Source organism: Mixophyes fleayi, chromosome 2, assembly GCF_038048845.1.
Source record: "Mixophyes fleayi isolate aMixFle1 chromosome 2, aMixFle1.hap1, whole genome shotgun sequence".
In the NCBI taxonomy this organism is placed as follows: Eukaryota; Metazoa; Chordata; class Amphibia; order Anura; family Limnodynastidae; genus Mixophyes; species Mixophyes fleayi.
Window position 1 is genome coordinate 376402254 of NC_134403.1, and position 20528 is coordinate 376422781.

Sequence of the window (20528 nt, forward strand, 5' to 3'; positions counted from 1 at the left end):
ATTCTTTTGTCTCAGAAGTGACACCTGCTTTGTCCTGAGGGCCCGACCGGGGGTCGTTACCTGTGTGCAGGTCTTGTTAGTGGGACAGGAAACAATATAGACAGCAAATTTGAGGAAATCATGTTGGTGTGAAAGTTAAACTGTGTTAGATGTAAGATTAGATTATATGCTGATATAGAGCACACAGACCCTATATACTGGATTGACAGAGTGAACGGGGAGCCGGATTGGATGAAATTAGATGAAACTGGAATTATCTCACGGTGAAAATGTTCAGGATATTCTTTGTAATTGATAGTCATTCAGTCCAGTCCATATACAGACATGATCAATACATGCTCTGTCCAGTCCATATACAGACATGATCAATACATGCTCTGTCCAGTCCATATACAGACATGATCAATACATGCTCTGTCCAGTCCATATACAGACATGATCAATACATGCTCTGTCCAGTCCATATACAGACATGATCAATACATGCTCTGTCCAGTTCATATACAGACATGATCAATACATGCTCTGTCCAGTCCATATACAGACATGATCAATACATGCTCTGTCCAGTCCATATACAGACATGATCAATACATGCTCTGTCCAGTCCATATACAGACATGATCAATACACATTCTCAGTTCTGTGCTTACATTAGAAGTAACCCAGCATCAGTAGTCAATCTATCAGACCTTCATTTATCAGTTTCGGGGTAAATGATTTGCTGTTTTCTGACGCTATAAGATCGCAGGACAAGGACCGGGCCATGCTCTTCATTCTGCACAGATATGGTCAATAGTATTTGTAGACGGAATCGTAAAGATTCAAAAGAGGAAAAAATCCATGAAAACCTCACAGAGGTCGAAGGACCGGCCCCGACCAAGGGATACTGGATGACACCTGCAAATATATATTCAAATATTAATATAAACCCGTATGTAGAAGCACATACACACATACATACATACATAAACATATGTCAATCTGACTTTCGGTTCCTCCATAACACTGACAATGCCTTCACCAAAGTCACTATGTTCTCACTGACAAATCAAAGTGTCTTTCCACCCTAGTTATCCTTATTGACCTATCTGTGGCATTTGACACTGTTGACCACCCACTATTCCTGCAGACCCTCCGCTCCCTCTGCCTCCATCAGACTCCACTCTCATGGGTCACCCACTACCTTACCAACCACTTGTTCTCTGTCTGCCTCCACCTCCCCTTCCCTCATACATACAGAATACTTACAGCAACCTTTATCTGGTTAGTGATAACAGCAGAATAAGACAGAGGACAGTAGTTGGACCTTCGGCCCCTCTTGGTCTCCCGGCTCTAGACTTCCCTGGGGTTGGTATTACTGGAAGTGCAGAGAAAGAGATGACATTTTACCCTTTATTACCCTTGTATCATACACAGAAACATCTCTCCCAACCCCTCCACTTACTGAGGCTCTCACTGCAGACCGTCCTCTCTCTGGTCACCACACAGCAGGAGACAGAGACCCAGGAGCCCGAATTCAGAGTAAGCCGTCCAGATATATTGTACAGTTGGGTCTGAGGGTGATGCTCAGCCAAGGTCTCCTTCTTGGTATCTGTTACATTGGGTGATGATTTCCACTCAAAATACCCCTTGGGGTACCCCCCTTGTGAGGAGCAAATAACATGTTGTTCTGTCATATTACTGCTAAAAACTGTGATCTGTGGTTGTGAGTACTCAGCTGTAAAATAAACCATTAAATCAGTAGTGAGTATGTGAACCCTCAAAACCCCCATCCCAATATCCTCCCACTGTACTCCCCATCCCAATATCCTCCCCCACTGTACACCCCCATCCCAATATCCTTCCTCACTGTACTCCCCATCCCAATATCCTCCCTCACTGTACTCCCCATCCCAATATGCTCTACCACCATACTCCCCCATCCCAATACCCTCCCTCACTGTACTCCCCCATCCCAATATCCTCCCTCACTACTCCCCCATCCCAATATCCTCCCTCACTGTACTCCCCCATCCCAATATCCTCCCTCACTGTACTCCCCCATCCCAATATCCTCCCACTGTACTCCCCCATCCCAATATCCTCCCACTGTACTCCCCCATCCCAATATCCTCCCCCACTGTACTCCCCCATCCCAATATCCTCCCCCACTGTACTCCCCCATCCCAATATCCTGCCCCCATCCCCATATCCTCCCTCACTGTACTCCCCATCCCAATATCCTCCCTCACTGTACTCCCCAATCCCAATATCCTCACTCACTGTACTCCCCCATCCCACTATCCTTCCTCACTGTACTCCACCAATCCCAATATCCTCCCCCACTGTACTCCCCCATCCCAATATCCTCCACCACTGTGCTCTCCTATCCCACTATCCTCTCTCACTGTACTTCCCCATCCCAATATCCTTCCTCACTATACTCCCCACCCCAATATTCTCTCACTACTCCCCCATCCCAATATCATCCACCACTGTGCTCCCCCATCCCACTATCCTCTCTCACTGTACTTCCCCATCCCAATATCCTTCCTCACTATACTCCCCCACCCCAATATTCTCTCACTACTCCCCCATCCCAATATCATCCACCACTGTGCTCCCCATCCCACTATCCTCCACCACTGTACTCCCCCATCCCAATATCCTCCCTCACTGTACTCCACCAATCACAATATCCTCCCCCACTGTACTCCCCATCCCAATATCCTCCACCACTGTGCTCTCCCATCCCACTATCCTCTCTCACTGTACTTCCCCATCCCAATATCCTTTCTCACTATACTCCCCCACCCCAATATTCTCTTACTGTACTCCCCATCCCAATATCCTCCACCACTGTAGTCCCCCATTCCAATATCCTCCCTCACTGTACTCCCCCACTGTACCCCCCTCCACCCCAATATCCTCTCACTGTACTCCCCCATCCCAATATCCTCCACAGCTGTACTCCCCCATCCCAATATCCTCCCTCACTGTACTCCCCTATCCCAATATCCTCACCACAGTATTCCCCCTTCTCATTCCCCTCCCTCACTGTACTCCACACCTTTCACACTGTACTCCTCCATCCCAATATCCTTCCCCACTAATCCCCCATCCCAATATCCTCCATCACTGTACTCCCATAACCCTTCCTCATTGTACTCTCTAATGCCCAATATCCCCACACACCAATCCATTCCCCCACTGTACTCCACACTTCCCAATATCCTCCCTCACTGTACTACCCCATCCCAATATCCTCCACTGTACTCCCTCATCCCAATCCCCTTCCCATTGTATTCCCCAATGCCCAGTATCCCCCATCCCACTCCCCACCCCTACTGTAACCCACACCTCCCCATATCCTCCCCCACTGTACTCCCCCATCCCAATCATCTTCCCCATTATACTCCACACCTCCCGGTATCCACCCTCTCTCTACTCTTCCACCCCAATTTCCACCCACTCTGTACTCCACACCTCCCACTATCCTCCCTCACTGTACTTCCCCTTCTGAATATCCTCTACCACTACTCCACACCATCCCAATATCCTACCCCGTCATACTGTCCCATCCAAATATCCTCCCACACTGTAATCCCCCATCTCAATATCCTCCCCATCCAATATTCTCCTCCCATCCCAATATCCTCCCCCATTCCAATATCCTCCCCCACTGAGCTCCTCATCCCAAAATCCACCCACACTGTACTGTCCACCTCCCAATATCCTCCGTAACTGTACTCCTCATCCCAATATCCTCCGCCACTGCACTCCACCCATCTCAAAATCCTCCTCATCCCAATATCCTCCGCCACTGCACTCCACCCATCTCAAAATCCTCCCCATCCCAATATCCTCCCCCACTGTACTCTACCCATCCCAATATCCTCCCCCACTGTACTCTACCCATCCCAATATCCTCCCCCACTGTACTCTACCCATCCCAATATCCTCCCCCACTGTACTCCCTCATCCTATTATCTGCCTCCTATACCAATATGCTCCCCCAGTGTACTCCACCCATCCCAATATCCTCCCATCTGTACTCTATCCATCCCAATATCGTCCCATCTGTACTCTATCCATCCCAATATCCTCCACCCATCCCAATATCCTTCCCCATTGTACTCCCCCATCCCATTATCCTCCCCCACTGTACTCTACCCATCCCAATATCCTCCCCCACTGTACGCCCCATCCCAATATCCTCCCCCATTGTACTCCCCCATCCCATTATCCGCCCCCCATCCCAATATCCTCCCCCACTGTACTCCACCCATCCCAATATCCTCCCCCACTGTACTCCACCCATCCCAATATCCTCCCCCACTGTACTCTATCCACCCCAATATCCTGCCCCCATCCCAATGTACACCCCCATCACAATATCCTCCCACACAATCCTTGCCATCACAGAATCTAACCTCATTCCGCATATTTTCCCCCACAATTCTACCCTCATCCTAATATTCTCCCATCGCCACAGTCCCACTATACTTGCTTCTGGTGCCCCCGCATGTTATACCAGCCTCCAGGAGCTTGGACATTCCAAACTCTTTCACCCCCACATTATACCAGCAGTGCCCCAGCAACGTTAGCCTGGACTTCACTGACACATTATTAGTCTGATAACTGTGACTCGTACCCCAGACGGATAGGAGCAGATGGCCGCTGTACTCCAGCTCATGTGAAAGTTTCTTAAGCAGGAAGACATGGCAGTCGTACTCTCCTTCATCCCAAGGACTGATGTGTGTCAGGGACAGGGTGATATTGCCCTTGAACAGACTGGAACGGTTATGGTAACTCCGGTCTTGGTGATCCGGCTGTTCCTGGCCCTTGGAGAATGTAAATACCGTTGTTGGAAGAGCACCAGGGCCACTTTTCTGCACATAGAGACGGAGCGTATCCCATTGTGTTATGTTGGGTAAGGGCACCAGACATGGCAAATACACGCTGTGCCCCACTTGTGCCTGCACCAAACGCCGCTGAGCCGCACCTAATGGGAAATTCACAAAAGTGTCAAATATTAAACCAAATACAAAGGAAAAACATCATAAAGGTCTTAGGGGCAGATTTATCAACAGGTGAAAAGCTCTGATTGATTGTGAAAATGGATGTTTTTCGCTTTGCCCTATATATTAAGAGCAATAACCCCACAAGTATAGTCGGCTGTTGCCATTCGTTAGTACGGTGACGGTACCTGTTCTACTGAGTCGCATTCATTCTCATCAGCGCTGTCTTCTGGGGAGAAGGTAAATACCCAACAATCACTTAGCAACAGACCAATAAGTATTTCCTCCTACACTATCATGTGTCAGCAGAGCCAGTAACTGACTGTCCTGACTGCCCCACCACTAGGGGGCAAGAGAGCCTTGAGCTCTCCCATCATGGCTTCTACAGAAATGGGGGTACCCTAGTTTCGCAGTATAATGAGGTGGGATAGTGCTATATTATAATAAGATATCACATATAGCACAGTATTATGAGGCTGGATAGTACCGTAATTAGATAAGATATCACAGAAACCTCCCAGTCTTCGGCAAGACGGAAAATGCACAGTTAGCAACTAACCCTCATCCCTCTCTTCTCATCTCCAGGTACGTCCATCCATACTACTGATATTCTGATCAATAATCTGTGTAATTCATCCCTGCAACTGTGTTTTAAAAGTATGTCATAGGAAATTGTTATCTGTTTAAACTTAGGTTGGCACAGTCTTTTATTGCTGCCTAATTTATGATAGGTATCTGCCTCCTCTATCCTATCCCACAAATGTTTTCTCTTCCTTTGATTAGCTGACCAATTAGCACATCTGTAGACTATTCCTAAATTACCCTGACTACATCTTAGCTTTAGTCTATGGGGAGACGTATGTGGGGGTAGACGTGTGGGATTTCTACACTAAGTGGGATTTCCTCACAAAGTGGACGAAAATGCACAGTTAGACAAACATTGGACCACAATGGATCACTTCCATTAATAAGCTACATCTGCAAAGTCTATTTCTGCAATACTTGTCTATCTATATGGAACACTGCAAATAGGTAATTCTTTTAATCCCCTAAACTTTTGCCTTTAACTCCTTTTATCACAATGTTTAACAAATTGCTTTTCTTGGTCTCTTTTCATAGCATGATCTTTAGGACTGTGTCATCTTTCACCCCTCCACCAACACAAACATTTGTTCATATTTGCCTCACAGCACTGGGGTCATGAGTTCAATTCCCAATCATGGTCTTATCTGTGACGAGTTTGTATGTTCTCCCCGTGTTTGCGTGGGTTTCCTCCAGGGTGCTCCGGTTTCCTCCCACACTCCAAAAACATACTGGTAGGTTAATTGGCTGCTATCAAAATTGACCCTAGTCTGTGTGTTTGTGTCTCTCTCTGTCTGTGTGTAAGGAAATTTAGACTGTAAGCCCAATTGGGGGCAGGGACCGATGTGAGCGAGTTCTCTGTATAGCGCTGCGGAATTAGTGGCGCTATATAAATAAATGATGATGATATTGCACCTGCATTACTCCACTCACCTCTAGTTAACACCCATGAACTGCTGTCCTATTTATTATCTCTAACAAGCACAACCTCCACCTGTCGCCAGAAAATAAAAAGTCACACATCTTACAATCCCCTTACCTATCTTTGTCTCTCTCAGCTTCTATTAGCTGGTGATATATCACCTAATCCAGGTGCCCCACACACACATACATCAGAGCACTACCGTTCTATAGCAAACCTCAAACACATCACCTGTCTCCCCTCTCTTCCAAAGTCCTTTAAATGTGCCCTTTGGAATGTACGCTCTGTTTGTAACAAACTTACCTTCATTCATGATCTCTTTCTCTCAAAAAACCTCAACCTTCTGACAATAACAGAAACATGGCTCATGCAATCAGACACTGCCTCACCTGCAGCACTTTCACATGGTGGTCTCCATTTCACTCCCACCCCAGACCTGAAGGCAGACAAGGAGGTGGGGTTGGACTACTTCTCTCCCCACAGTGCACGTTCCCAGTTCTACCAAAGTTCCCATCACTAACGTTCACATCTTTTGAAGTACATGCTATTCACATTTTTAATCCATTCTCCCTACGTGTTGCGGTGATCTATCGTCCCCCAGGAGCACTCCAACAATTTATTGAGGATTTCTCTGCATGGCTCCCTCACTTCTTATCTTCAGACATCCCCACCATCATCATGGGTGATTTCAACATCCCCATTTATAACCCTCCTTCCAAAGCTGCTTCCAAACTACTCTCTCTAACATCCTCACTTGACCTCTACCAGTGGATTGAATCATCTACTCATCAGGATGGCCACTGCCTTGATCTTGTTTTCTCTAGACTATGCTCAGTTTCTAATTTTCTTAACACACCCTTCCCCCTCTCGGATCATCACCTTATCAGCTACTCACTCACCCCCACTGCTCTAACCTCTCTACTGTCTAACTCAACCAAGCCTCCTCATACTCGTAGAAATCTTAATTCTATTAATCTTCAACAATTTTCCACCTCTCTCCAACACCTTCTCTCCCCTATCTCTACATTCTCATCCCCTGAGATGGCAGTACCCCATTTTCACCAAACCTTAGCAACGGCCCTTGATCAAGTGGCTCCAGCGACACTACATACTACACGTCGACTTCGATGTCAACCGTGGCACACCAAAGCAACGCGAAATCTTCAAAAACTGTCCCGTAAAGCAGAATGTCACTGGCGTAAATCTCGCACCTCTAATGACTTCTTCACATATACTGATATCTACCACTCCTATCGAAATGCTCTGGACACAGCAAAACAAACATACTTCCAATCTCTTATATATGCTCAGGCTTCTAACCCCAAACGCTTTTTCAATACATTTAAACATCTTCTCAATCCTCCCACCCCGAACCCTCCAAACATCTGTGTTGTCACATGTAACTGACTGTCTTTCTGCGATATCATCTTGGATGTCCTCTCGCCATCTCAAACTTAATCTTTCTAAAACAGAGTTAATAATATTTCCTCCCACCAACAAGAGCATACCTGACATTTCTATCTCTGTTGATAACATGACCATAAATCCCACCCCACAAGCTCGCTGCCTAGGTGTAATCCTTGACTCACACCTATCCTTTGTTCCCCACATTGACTCTATATCTAAATCATGCTACATACATCTAAAGAACATTTCCATAATTTGCACATATCTCATGCAAGACACTGCAAAAACCTTAATTCATGCACTCATCATCTCCCGCATTGACTATTGCAATTCCCTCCTTACTGGTCTTCCCAAAAACAGACTCAAACCCCTACAATCTATTTTGCATGCTGCGGCAAAACTGATTTTCCTTGCAAATCGTTATTCCTCTGATGAATCACTCTGTATGTCTCTACACTGGCTGCCTGTCTTCTACCGAATCCAATATAAAATACTTTTACTATCCTATAAGGCCATCAACAAAGCTGCACCAACATACATCTCCTCTCTTGTCTCAAAATATCTCCCAACTCTGCAACTCCGTTCTACACAAGATATGCGTCTCTCATCCACCCTCATTACATCCTCCCATTCCCGGTTACACAACTTTTTTCGGGCTGCACCCACTCTATGGAATTCTCTCCCTCGCACAATAAGACTCTCCTCTGGTCTACAAACTTTCAAGCGTTCTCTGAAAACCCACCTATTCAGACAAGCTTATAATATTCCTCAACCACCCTCTTAACCTAACTACATTACCCTATTACCACCTGTTATACAACTACCCCCTGACCAACATTGTTGTGTGACAGGATCATTTAGCTTATGAGTCACTTTTACCTTTGCAGTCTGGCTGGGCCAAAATGCAAAATGTAGACTTAACCTCATGTGTCAAACTCCCATTGTCCCATAGATTGTAAGCTAGCGAGCAGGGTCCTCTCACCTCTTTGTCTGTTTTACCCAGTTTGTTTATTAGTTTACTATGTTTGGCCCCAATTCTAAAGCGCTACGGAATATGTTGGTGCTAAATAAATAAATGATGATGATGATGACGTTATTTCTGCTTAAGACCCAGACTGTCCCCAGTAAAGGCCACACGTGTGTATACTGACAGAAAAATGTGTTACCTGTACTGAATATTGTATAAAGGATCAGGCATCCATCCAGAAACACAAGGGTCCAGCACGTTCCGATAGACATCTCTAGCTGACCCTCTAAGACATGTCCCAACTGATGGACTGCGTGAGGAAAGAGAGGAAATCATAGGATACAAGCAATATTATTATTATCTTTTATTAATAGGGTGCCACAAAGGGTCCGCAGCACCGTACAGAGAGCATAAAACATAGCATTACAGGACAATACAATTAATATGCTGCAGTTAAAATCTCAACTCAGCTGTGAACAGACACACAGGGCAGTTAGGTAAGAGTCAATCCCAGAACACTTAGAAACTAGAAAAAGGAAGGAGAGGTGTGGACACAACTGACAGGATCAAAGCCAGTGCTTTAGGTGCGAAGTCAAGGGAGTTGTGGAGACCAAGGGCAGGAGCCTAGGGAGGAGGTGCAAAATAAGGCTGGCATGCTGAAGGCAAAGGTAACAATAGGAGGAGGACATGAGGTGAGAGGGCCCTACTCACAAGAACTTACAAACCAAAAGGAAGGGGGCAGACAATCAAGAGACACATAGAGTCAGTGTGAGGGAGCTAGAAACCTGATGGGAGGGATAAACAAAAGTGGGTGGTATGAGGAATGGAGGATGAAAGAGTGTGATGAATATTTCCAGTTTGAGTAGAAGGCACATGAAGAAACAGGATAAGGAGGGCAGGGGTGAGGTTAGACAGACTTTCCTGAACAAATGAGTTTTAAGGGATCCGCAGTTAGGGGATAGCTTGATAGAACAATGGAGATCAGAGGGGAGGGGTGGCAGTGGTTGTTGGCTTATCGTAGAGGGCGAAAGGGAATTTAAACGGAGATGAGGTTGGTGACATAGGCAGCAGTGGAGTTAAAGAGGGCATTGTACGTGAGGGCGAGGAGTTTGAGGAAGATTATGTAGCGGAATGGGAGTCAGTGCAAGGCTTGACAGAGAGGTAGACAGGCAACAGAGGAAGATTAGTCTCGCTGCAGCGTTGAGTATAGACTGAAGATGAGCAAGACACCTGTGTGGGCGAGGCCAGTAAAGAGGTTGCAGTAATCAAGGCTGGAAAAGATCAGAGAATGAATGAGAGTTTTGTTGACATCAATGGAAAGGAAGGATCTGATACAAGCTATTTTGCAGATTTAGAAGCGGCAGGATTGGGTGAGAGATTGGATATGGGGGGGGTGAAGAAAATGGAGACATCAAACTTGTTTAAATGAGGAGATGTTAGTATTGCTATCAGTAATGGAGAGGAGGGGAGACAATAAGTTCAGTTTTGGCCATGTTGAGTTTAAGGAAACCATGGGACATTCAGGGGGATATTGCAGAGATGCAGGAGGACACCTGAGTGAGGAGGGAATGGGAGAGGTCAGGTAATGAGAGGGCGATTTATTTGTTATTGGCAAAGAGGTGGTACTGGAAAGAAATGAGCAGAGGGCCAAGGACAGAGCCCTGAGGGACTCCTTCAGGAAGAAGGGGGGGAGTAGCCCGAGGTAGAAACAGAGAAAGAGCAGTTAGAGAGGTAGGAGGTGAACCAAGACAGGACAGTGTCAGAAAGGCTAATGGTGTAAAGGGTGTGTAGCAGGAGAAGATGGTCTACTAGGTCAGAGGCTGCAGATAGCTCCAGGGAGATAAACAGGGAGAAGTGGCCTTTGGATTTGGCAAATAGAAGATCATTCATGACTTTGGTAACTGCAGTTTCTGGTGAAATCCAGATTGGAGAGGATCGAGAAGACAGTTGTCAGAGAGGTAGCTAGTGAAGAAGTTGTATACAAACCATTCAAGTAAATTAGAGGCAAAAAGGAGGAGGAAGATGAGGCAGGGAGGTGGGGTCAAAATTTATTTTTTAAGAATGTGCGAGACGAGCATGTTTGAAGGATGAGTGAAAAATGCCAGTGGAGAGGGATAAGTTTAAAAGGTGGGAGAAGGCAAATTGTGAGAGGGATCTAACTAGATAGGAGGGAATGGGATCAAGGGTCAGTTAGAGGGGGGAGAAAACATAAGTATAGAATTGACTTCTTTGTCCCTGGTGGGGCAGAAGGAGCACATAGGATTATGGCTGGAGGGCAATGGGGAGGTATAAGAGGTGGGAGGAGGAGATTTAATTTCTGATGGAATCAAATTTAGAGGTGAAAAGGTGGCAAAGTCAGTAGCAGTGAGGGTGTCACGAGCCGCGGCGGTACTCACAGCCGCCACGGCTCGCTTCTCATGCGCCCCAGCGTCCCGGGACGTCATTTCCTCCTCCTGTCCGGTCGTCACCAGGGCAACGGCCGGACGCTAGTTCACTAGCGCTGCATCCCGGCGGTGCTGGTAGCCGGGCGCATACACATAAATAGTCAGTCTATGGGGCTGATTAACAGGCATTAGCCTGCAACTGTGTAGGTCAGGGACAAGCCCCGATTGGCCCTGCTGGATTCTTGTAATTACTCTGCAGAAGTGTGTTCAACTGCTGATTGGTCTGTGTCTGTATTTAAGGCAATGAGGTCTGCTGCCTCATTGCCGGTTATAGCTTCTGTGCTCCAGTCTGCTGACCTGCTTGTTCCTGTTCCTGTATTTTGATACCGCTACTGATTTCCCGTGTATGACCCTTGGCTTTGAATTGGACTTCGCTTGTGTTTCCTGTGACCCTGATCTCTGGCCTGTTTACCGTTCCTGCTATCTGCCTGTGACCCCTAACCTCAGCTTGCTTACCGATACTGTTGTCTGCTGCCGGCCCTTGACCTCTGCGTGGACCTCACTCCGCTTGCCTGGGTTCTCCCCAGCCGGTACACACTTCACGACCCTCTGTCAGTCTGCGGCCCAGTCTGTCCCCACCATCAGGGGCTCCAGTGAACACCTGATTGGCAGAGTAGATTCTGGGTTGTGTTGTGCCAGCTGGAGAGGTTCCTAACATTATAACCGGCCCACACACTGAGACGAGGTTGCGATGGATGGAAGCGGATCCACACCGTCTCCGGCACAAGCCTTAGCAGCCCATGTTGAGTCCTTGTATCAGATGATCCAGGGATTGGCTGAGCGTCTGTCAGTTCAAGAAGAAGCCGCAAAAACTTCTCAACCCACTCCAAGTTCCTCCTGTGAACCTAAGATGAATTTGCCGGATCGCTTCTCTGGAAATAGATCTCTGTTCCGGAATTTCAGGGAAAGCTGCAGGCTCTATTTCCGGTTGAAACCCCGTTCCTCCGGGTCAGAGCATCGAAGAGTTGGGATCATCATTTCCCTCCTACAAGGTGACCCCCAGTCCTGGGCCTTTTCTTTGCCACAGACCAGTCCTGCCATGCAGTCCGTAGAGTCTTTCTTTGAGGCATTGGGTCTACTGTATGATGACCCAGATCGAGTTGCCTCCGCGGAAGCTCATTTACGGGCCTTGAAACAAGGCCGGCGGTCGGCAGAAGAATACTGCGCTGAATTCCGTAGATGGTCACCTGATAGTGGATGGAACGACCCCGCCTTACGTAGTCAGTTCCGTCTCGGCCTATCGGAACAGATCAAAGATTCTTTGCTGCAATACCCATCTCCTACCTCTCTGGAGGATCTGTTGCACCTCTCCATTAAAATTGACAGGAGGTTTAAAGAGCGGAAAACTGAAAAGGAGACATCATCACCTCCATCCGCCTTCGTTCCTGTTTCCACGGATGGTGAGGAACCGATGCAATTAGGAGCATATCGTCTTTCCCCTAAAGGGAAAGAGATAGGAGACGATCACAAGGCCTATGTCTTTATTATGGCACAAGAGGCCATTTCTCCCGTTCCTGCCCAAATAAGCCGGGAAAAGAGCATGCCTAGGGAACGAGGGGAAAGTTCACCTAGGTCTGCAGATTGTCTCCCCGAAAAATGCCGTATTGATCCCTGCGCAGCTCACGTTCAATACCCGTTCCATGGACCTGGCAGCCTTCATTGACAGTGGAGCTGCGGGCAACTTCCTTGACATCGGGTTCGCCCGCGCTGCTGAAATTCCCATGGTAAGACTCAAGTCTGCTGTTACTGTCTGTGGTTTAGATGGAGCTCCGTTACCCGGTGGCAAGATTTCCTGGGAGACCCCGCCACTACAGTTGAATATCGGAGCCCTCCATTCAGAATCAATAACCTTCCTCCTTATTGATTGCTCATCGGTGCCCTTGATCCTGGGTCACCCATGGCTTTCCCGGCATAACCCTGTAGTGGACTGGATAAAAGGAGAAATTGTCCACTGGAGTTCTTATTGTGAACAGTCCTGTTTGTCACTACCGCTGCGGGTGATCCAGTCTATTCCGGAGCAACTTCCCTCACAATACCACGACTTCTGGGACGTGTTTTCCAAGAGAGCGGCGGATACCCTACCACCTCACCGTGACTTCGACTGCGCTATCGAGCTCATACCTGGTTCCAAGTTGCCTAAGGGACGCCTGTATTCCCTCTCAGCTCCCGAGACCAAGTCCATGCAGGAGTATATTGAGGAGAATTTGGAAAAGGGCTTCATCAGGCCGTCCAAATCTCCAGTAGGAGCTGGTTGTTTTTTTGTATCTAAAAAAGACGGAGGGCTAAGACCCTGTATTGACTACAGAGGATTGAACCTCATCACAGTCAAAAACACCTATCCACTTCCTCTCATCTCTGTATTGTTTGATCAACTAAGAGGTGCAACAGTCTTCACCAAAATTGATCTCCGGGGTGCATATAACCTCATACGTATTAGAGCAGGTGATGAGTGGAAGACGGCATTCAATACGCTCTCTGGCCACTATGAATATTTGGTCATGCCGTTTGGTCTGAGTAACGCCCCTGCAGTATTTCAGGATCTAATTAATGAAGTACTACGTGAGTTTCTGGGACATTTCGTTGTGGTTTACTTGGACGACATCCTCATATATTCGGACTCGTTGTCAGTACACCAGGGTCATGTCAGACAAGTTTTACAAAAGTTGAGAAAACATCATCTCTATGCTAAACTCGAAAAATGTGAGTTTGAGGTTCAGAAGGTATCCTTTCTTGGTTATATAATCTCCTCAGAGGGATTCTCTATGGATCCAACCAAGGTCCAAGCAATCCTAGACTGGGTACAACCGAATAACCTCAAGGCGGTCCAGAGGTTCCTGGGATTCGCCAATTATTACAGGAGGTTTATTGGCGGCTTTGCGGATATTGTGGCTCCTTTCATCACCTTGACCCGTAAAGGAGGTGATCCAGCTGTTTTGTCACAACAGGCAATAACTGCATTCAAAACCCTGAAGAAAGCTTTTGTGTCTGCTCAGGTCCTCAGACACCCGGATCCTAAGGTACCGTTTATTCTTGAGGTAGATGCCTCTGACGTCAGTGCTGGGGTCATCTTGTCACAAAAAGATCCCCAGACCCACCGCTTACATCCATGTGCCTTTTTTTCCCGTCAGTTTTCCTCAGCAGAAACCAACTATGACGTGGGAAACCGAGAATTGCTGGCAATTAAATGGGCCTTTGAAGAATGGCGAATCTGCAGTATATACAGTCAGCCAAATGTCTGAACCCCCGACAGTCTCGTTGGTCGCTGTTCTTCACTCGGTTTAACTTTATTATCACCTATCGTCCTGGTTCCAAAAATATTCAAGCGGACGCTCTGTCCAGAAGTTTCCTGGCACATCATGCCCCGGTCACTAGCCCAGAACCTATTGTTCCTGTGTCTATGATCCATGCCGGATTAACTCAAGATTTGAGCTGCACCTTACAAAAGTTCCAGAGGTTGGCTCCTGACAATACTCCGGGAGGATGCCTGTTTGTTCCTGTTCATTTAAGAAAGGCAGTCCTTACCGAAGCACACAATAGTCAGTCTGCAGGACACCCTGGAGTCTTCAAAACATTGGAAATCCTTTCCCGTACTGTATGGTAGCCATCACTGTCTGCCGACGTCAAGAGTCACGTCTTGTCTTGTGAAGTTTGTGCCAGGAACAAAGTTCCCAGGACTCGCCCAGTAGGTTAGTTGGTTCCGTTGACCGCACCTGCAAAACCTTGGACACATTTGTCCATGGACTTTATCGTTGATTTACCACCTTCTGCGGGACACAATACCATTTGGGTCGTGGTAGACCGCTTCAGCAAAATGGCACATTTCATTCCACTAACCCGGCTTCCTACTGCTCGAGATCTAGCCATTCTCTTCATACAACATATTTTCCATCTCCATGGACTTCCTTCTGATATCGTTTCCGATCGTGGATCACAATTCATTGCACAATTCTGGAGATCCTTCTGTACCCTACTCGGAATTAAAGTCAGCTTGTCATCCGCATACCACCCTCAGTCTAACGGGCAAACCGAAAGAGTTAACCAGACCCTAGAGCAATTTTTAAGATGCTACACATCAGAATTCCATGATAACTGGTCCTCCTTGTTGCCCTGGGCGGAATTTGCCTGTAACAACTCCTGTCACTCATCTACCAAAATTTCTCAGTTTTTTTGTAATTACGGTTTTCACCCCAGATCTAACTCCTTGTATTCACTTCAGTCCGTTGGTATCCAGGAGATCCGCTCCACTGCCAGGGATCTCAGAGTTATCTGGAGGAAAGCACACTCATCATTGAGACAAGCCTCACTTGTTGCAAAAAAAATTTCGGACCGACACCGTACCATCTGCTCCCTTAAGGTTGGCCAGAAAGTGTGGCTGTCTGCAAAAAATATCAGGCTCAAACAGCCTTGTAAGAAGTTGGGTCCTAAGTTCATCGGGCCGTTTCTCATCATCAAGCAGGTGAATCCAGTCGCATTTAGGTTAAAAATTCCGGGCTCGTTGAGGATCCCCAACACGTTTCACTGTTCGCTGTTGAAGCCGGTACTATACCCTGGTCAAGACCAGTCTTCTAGTGTGCCTGGGAGAGGTTCCAGTGGGCCACAAAGGTTCGTGGTTCAAAGAATCCTTGATTTAAAAAAGTGCAAGGGCAGGTGCACTTCCTGGTACAGTGGAGGAACCGCGGGTTAGAAGAACGCTCTTGGGTTCCGCGGAGACAACTCCATGCTCCCAAACAACTGAAGGAGTTCTTCAGGAAATTTCCAAGAAAACCTGGGTGTCGGGGTTCCTTGACCCCTCAAGGGGGGGTACTGTCACGAGCCGCGGCGGTACTCACAGCCGCCGCAGCTCGCTTCTCATGCGCCCCAGCATCCCGGCCGTCACCTTGACAACTGGGATGTCATTTCCTCCTGTCCAACCGTCACCAGGGCAACAGCCGGACGCTAGTTCACTAGCGCTGCGTCCCGGCGGTGCTGGTAGCCGGGCGCATGCGCATAAATAGTCAGTCTATGGGGCTGATTAACAGGCATTAGCCTGCAACTGTGTAGGTCAGGGACAAGCCCTGATTGGCCCTGCTGGATTCTTGTAATTACTCTGCAGGAGTGTGTTCAACTGCTGATTGGTCTGTGTCTGTATTTAAGGCAATGAGGTCTGCTGCCTCATTGCCGGTTATAGCTTCTGTGCTCCAGTCTGCTGACCTGCTTGTTCCTGTTCCTGTATTTTGATACCGCTAGATTTCCCGTGTATGACCCTTGGCTTTGAATTGGACTTCGCTTGTGTTTCCTGTGACCCTGATCTCTGGCCTGTTTACCGTTTCTGCTACCTGCCTGTGACCCCTGACCTTAGCTTGCTTACCGATACTGTTGTCTAATGCCGGCCCTTGACCTCTGCGTGGACCTCACTCCGCTTGCCTGGGTTCTCCCCAGCCGGTACACACTTCACGACCCTCTGTCAGTCTGCGGCCCAGTCTGTCCCCACCATCAGGGGCTCCAGTGAACACCTGACTGGCAGAGTAGATTCCGGGTTGTGTTGTGCCGGCTGGAGGGGTTCCTAACAGAGGGAGGATGTGAGGGGAGCAGTGGGGAGAGCTGAGAAACTGGAGGGCAGAACAAAGAATTGAAAGTGATGAAGAGGTGACATGGGTTGAATGACTGAGATGATATGAGAGACTTGAAGAATGATTGTTTGGCTAGAGAGAGGGCTGGGACAGGCCAGAGTGGTTAAGAGGGAGAGGAGAGTTTCAAGGGACGACAGCAGTGTCAATGATATCAAGATAATGCCTAGTGAGAGAGGCTTTGGCTGAGGGGAGATGTGTAGGAGATGGAGAGAAGATGATGGTCAGAAAGAGGGAATGGAGAAATCAGAAAGTGCACAAAGGTGGGAGAATATAAGGTGAAGGGAGTGACCAAAACAATGGGTGGGGGAAGAGGTCCATTGTGACAGACCACCAAAAGATGAGTGAAAGAAGAAGTTTGATGGAAACCGGGTCAGAGGTTTTATTGAAGGGGATATTAAAGTCACCCAGGATGATGGAGGGGAGGTCTGAAAAGAGGTAGTGGGGCAGCCAGGCCACAAAGTTATCAAGGAATTGGGAGGTGGGGCCAGGGGGACGGTAAATTACTGTGACATGGAGAAGAATAGGGTGGAAGAGATGGATGGAGTGGACTTCAATGGAGGAGAATGTAAGGGACGGCTCTGTGGAGATGACACAGAATGTTCAATTGGTGGAAAGGAGGATGCCCACACTGCCACCCAGAAGGTCACCAGACCTGACAGTGTGGGTGAAGGTGTGGCCACCATAGGAGAGAGCAGCAGGGGAATTGTTGTCAGAGGAGGAAAGCCAGATATCGGTGATGGCAAGAAGAGAGATGGATATGAAGAGATCATGGATAGAGGGCAGTATATTGCAGCTGGATCTGGCATTGCAAAGGGCACAGGAGAAATTGAGAGTGGGATGTGGGAAAATGTGCATGAGAATTGCAGGGTTACTGGTGCGCAATGGGGTGTTGAGTCTAGGATGCAAGTGAGGGCAGCGGGAGAGGATGGTGTACGACAGGAATAAGGAGGCATGGTGTGAGACAAAGGGAGGAGGAGAAGAAAGCAGGAATGGAAGTGGAGGTTCTAGTGAGAGAGTAGGATGAAGGGTGCAGGGGTGCGAGGAGAGGGAACTATAGAGTGCAGCAGGAAAAAGGGAGGGAGCACGGGGAAGTGAAGAGATACAGCATGGGTTCCATGATGAACCTCAATGAGGGAAATCATATCACTGCCCTGTTCTAGGTTCCCATTCTAGGTCATGCAATAGTGGGGACCTCACTAGGGGATATCTATTGATTACTGGAATGCAGAGAGACGAGCAAGTGAGAGGAGAAAATCAATAGCTCATCTTCTACATGAGTGTGATTAAACCACATCTTTAGGACAGGAAATGTGGAGTATACCAACGTGTACTTTTATAGCCTTCTTAGTGTACTCCAGATCCCCAAGGTGCAAGTGCAGTGTCTCATTACATGGGGATTAGGGGACTTTGTAGCCATGCCTATATAGGTGACTTTTTCACTATGTGTTACCCATTGTAAAATGTATATTGATGATATTTTAATGATACAGTTATACATTGTTCTTAAATTGAAGCCAGCTAGGTTATGGGTAAAGATTTTGTGGGGTCCAGTTCCAGGACACAGATGAGGGGACTGTAGCTGCATTCATTCCCACCTCCCTTCTCTACAGGAAGTCCTGATCAGCTGGAAGCTAGTTCTGGTGGAAAAAGCTTGTAAGGGGTTAATACTGGCAGTGTCACTTAATCATCTTGCCCTTGTCCTAATTGTCTCAGGTTGTACTCAGCTAGACACCTTGGAGTCAACCCTTACATTCTCCAGCCCTGTAACAGCCCCTTATGACAGACAGCCATTCTCAGAGGATCCCACTATCTAAGGCCATTCCTGACCAAGTGAAGTGGGTATAATTGGGTCAGAGAAACACGGTATCTTCACATTGATTCATAGCAAGCGGTCAGGAGGAACCAACCACAGTCATAAGCAAATAGGTGAAACAGCAGCTATACCCAACCACCTGAAAGTCAGCGGTTCCATGTGACAGTGAAGGAGCCTGGTGTTGGCAGTGCCAACTGTTATGTAACAAGGTATTAATATCCTCTCAGCCAGTCTGCATCAAAGTGTGGACTATAAAAATATACTTTTCTAGCCCTCTGGTTCCCTATATTTGTCAATCATATTTAAACTTGTATATATTGTATTTATAAGTAGTTAATATCTGGCAGCATGATTTTCCTATCTTGTGTATACATGTAGACTAGTCCATTGTCTCAGCCTAGGCAAAAGGACTATTGTCCACCAAATTCTTTTATGAATGTACCTCACACCAGGGGGGTCTCTTGTTGGTAAGAGGAACCCCAAGCGAAAGCCCTTTCTGTCACTGCATTATATGCACATTACTGGGTGAAACTGGAAAGTGGAAACTGCAGCAGCAGCAGAATTAGCAGCAAAGAAGGAAGTGGGACAGACGTATGTTCTATGTGGATGATTTGAATAGTGAATGACAAGACACATCTAAGGCTATTACTGAGGCACCATCCTCCCCTCATTATACATTCTTACCCCTATACCCCATATATATACTGACACACATCTCCTTACCTCCTGCCAGTGAGCCTCACACTGAGCCAGGCATAGGACACAGCCCAGAACCGTACTCACTGCACCACCCTCCCCTCATTACACATTCTTTCCCCTATACCCCATATACTGACACACATCTCCTTACCTGCTGCCAGTGAGCCTCACACTGAGCCAGAACCGTACTCACTGCACCACCCTCCCCTCATTATACATTCTTACCCCTATACCCCATATATATACTGACACACATCACCTTACCTCCTGCCAGCAAGCCTCACACTAAGCCAGGCTTAGGACACAGCCCAGAACCGTACTCACTGCACCATCCTCCCCTAATTATACATTCTTACCCCTATACCCCATATACTGACACACATCTCACCTGCTGCCAGTGAGCCTCACACTGAGCCAGACATAGGACACAGCCCAGAACTGTACTCACTGCACCACCCTCCCCTCATTATACATTCTTTCCCCTATACCCCATATACTGACACACATCTCACCTGCTGCCAGTGAGCCTCACACTGAGCCAGGCATAGGACACAGCCCAGAACCGTACTCACTGCACCATCCAACCCTCATTATACATTCTTACCCCTATACCCCATATACTGACACACATCTCCTTACCTGCTGCCAGCGAGCCTCACACTGAGCCAGAACCGTACTCACTGCACCACCCTCCCCTCATTATACATTCTTACCCCTATACCCCATATATATACTGACACACATCTCCTTACCTGCTGCCAGTGAGCCTCACACTGAGCCAGAACCGTACTCACTGCACCACCCTCCCCTCATTATACATTCTTACCCCTATACCCCATATATATACTGACACACATCTCCTTACCTGCTGCCAGTGAGCCTCACACTGAGCCAGAACCGTACTCACTGCACCACCCTCCCCTCATTATACATTCTTACCCCTATACCCCATATATATACTGACACACATCTCCTTACCTGCTGCCAGTGAGCCTCACACTAAGCCAGGCTTAGGACACAGCCCAGAACCGTACTCACTGCACCATCCTCCCCTAATTATACATTCTTACCCCTATACCCCA

The 20528-nt window shown here is 47.5% G+C and overlaps 1 protein-coding gene across 4 annotated transcripts; it reads right to left on the reverse strand.

Moving 5' to 3' along the window:
* Positions 1–272: 272 nt before the first annotated feature.
* LOC142139697 (T-lymphocyte activation antigen CD80-like) lies at positions 273–19931 on the reverse strand. 4 transcript variants are annotated; one of them, XM_075197533.1, is made up of 6 exons: positions 19835–19931; positions 9081–9191; positions 4637–4987; positions 1448–1720; positions 1252–1360; positions 273–900 (listed from the first exon to the last, which is right to left on the reverse strand). In XM_075197533.1, exons 2-5 carry the CDS (start codon positions 9151–9153, stop codon positions 1260–1262), a joined length of 798 nt encoding a protein of 265 aa, XP_075053634.1. In that variant the 5' UTR covers positions 9154–9191; positions 19835–19931; the 3' UTR covers positions 273–900; positions 1252–1259. The 4 variants fall into 4 exon arrangements, with proteins under 4 accessions (XP_075053634.1, XP_075053636.1, XP_075053635.1 ...); XM_075197535.1 differs by lacking the exon at positions 19835–19931 and adding an exon at positions 19711–19804; XM_075197534.1 differs by lacking the exon at positions 19835–19931 and adding an exon at positions 19598–19702.
* Between the last annotated feature and the right edge of the window lie 597 nt (positions 19932–20528).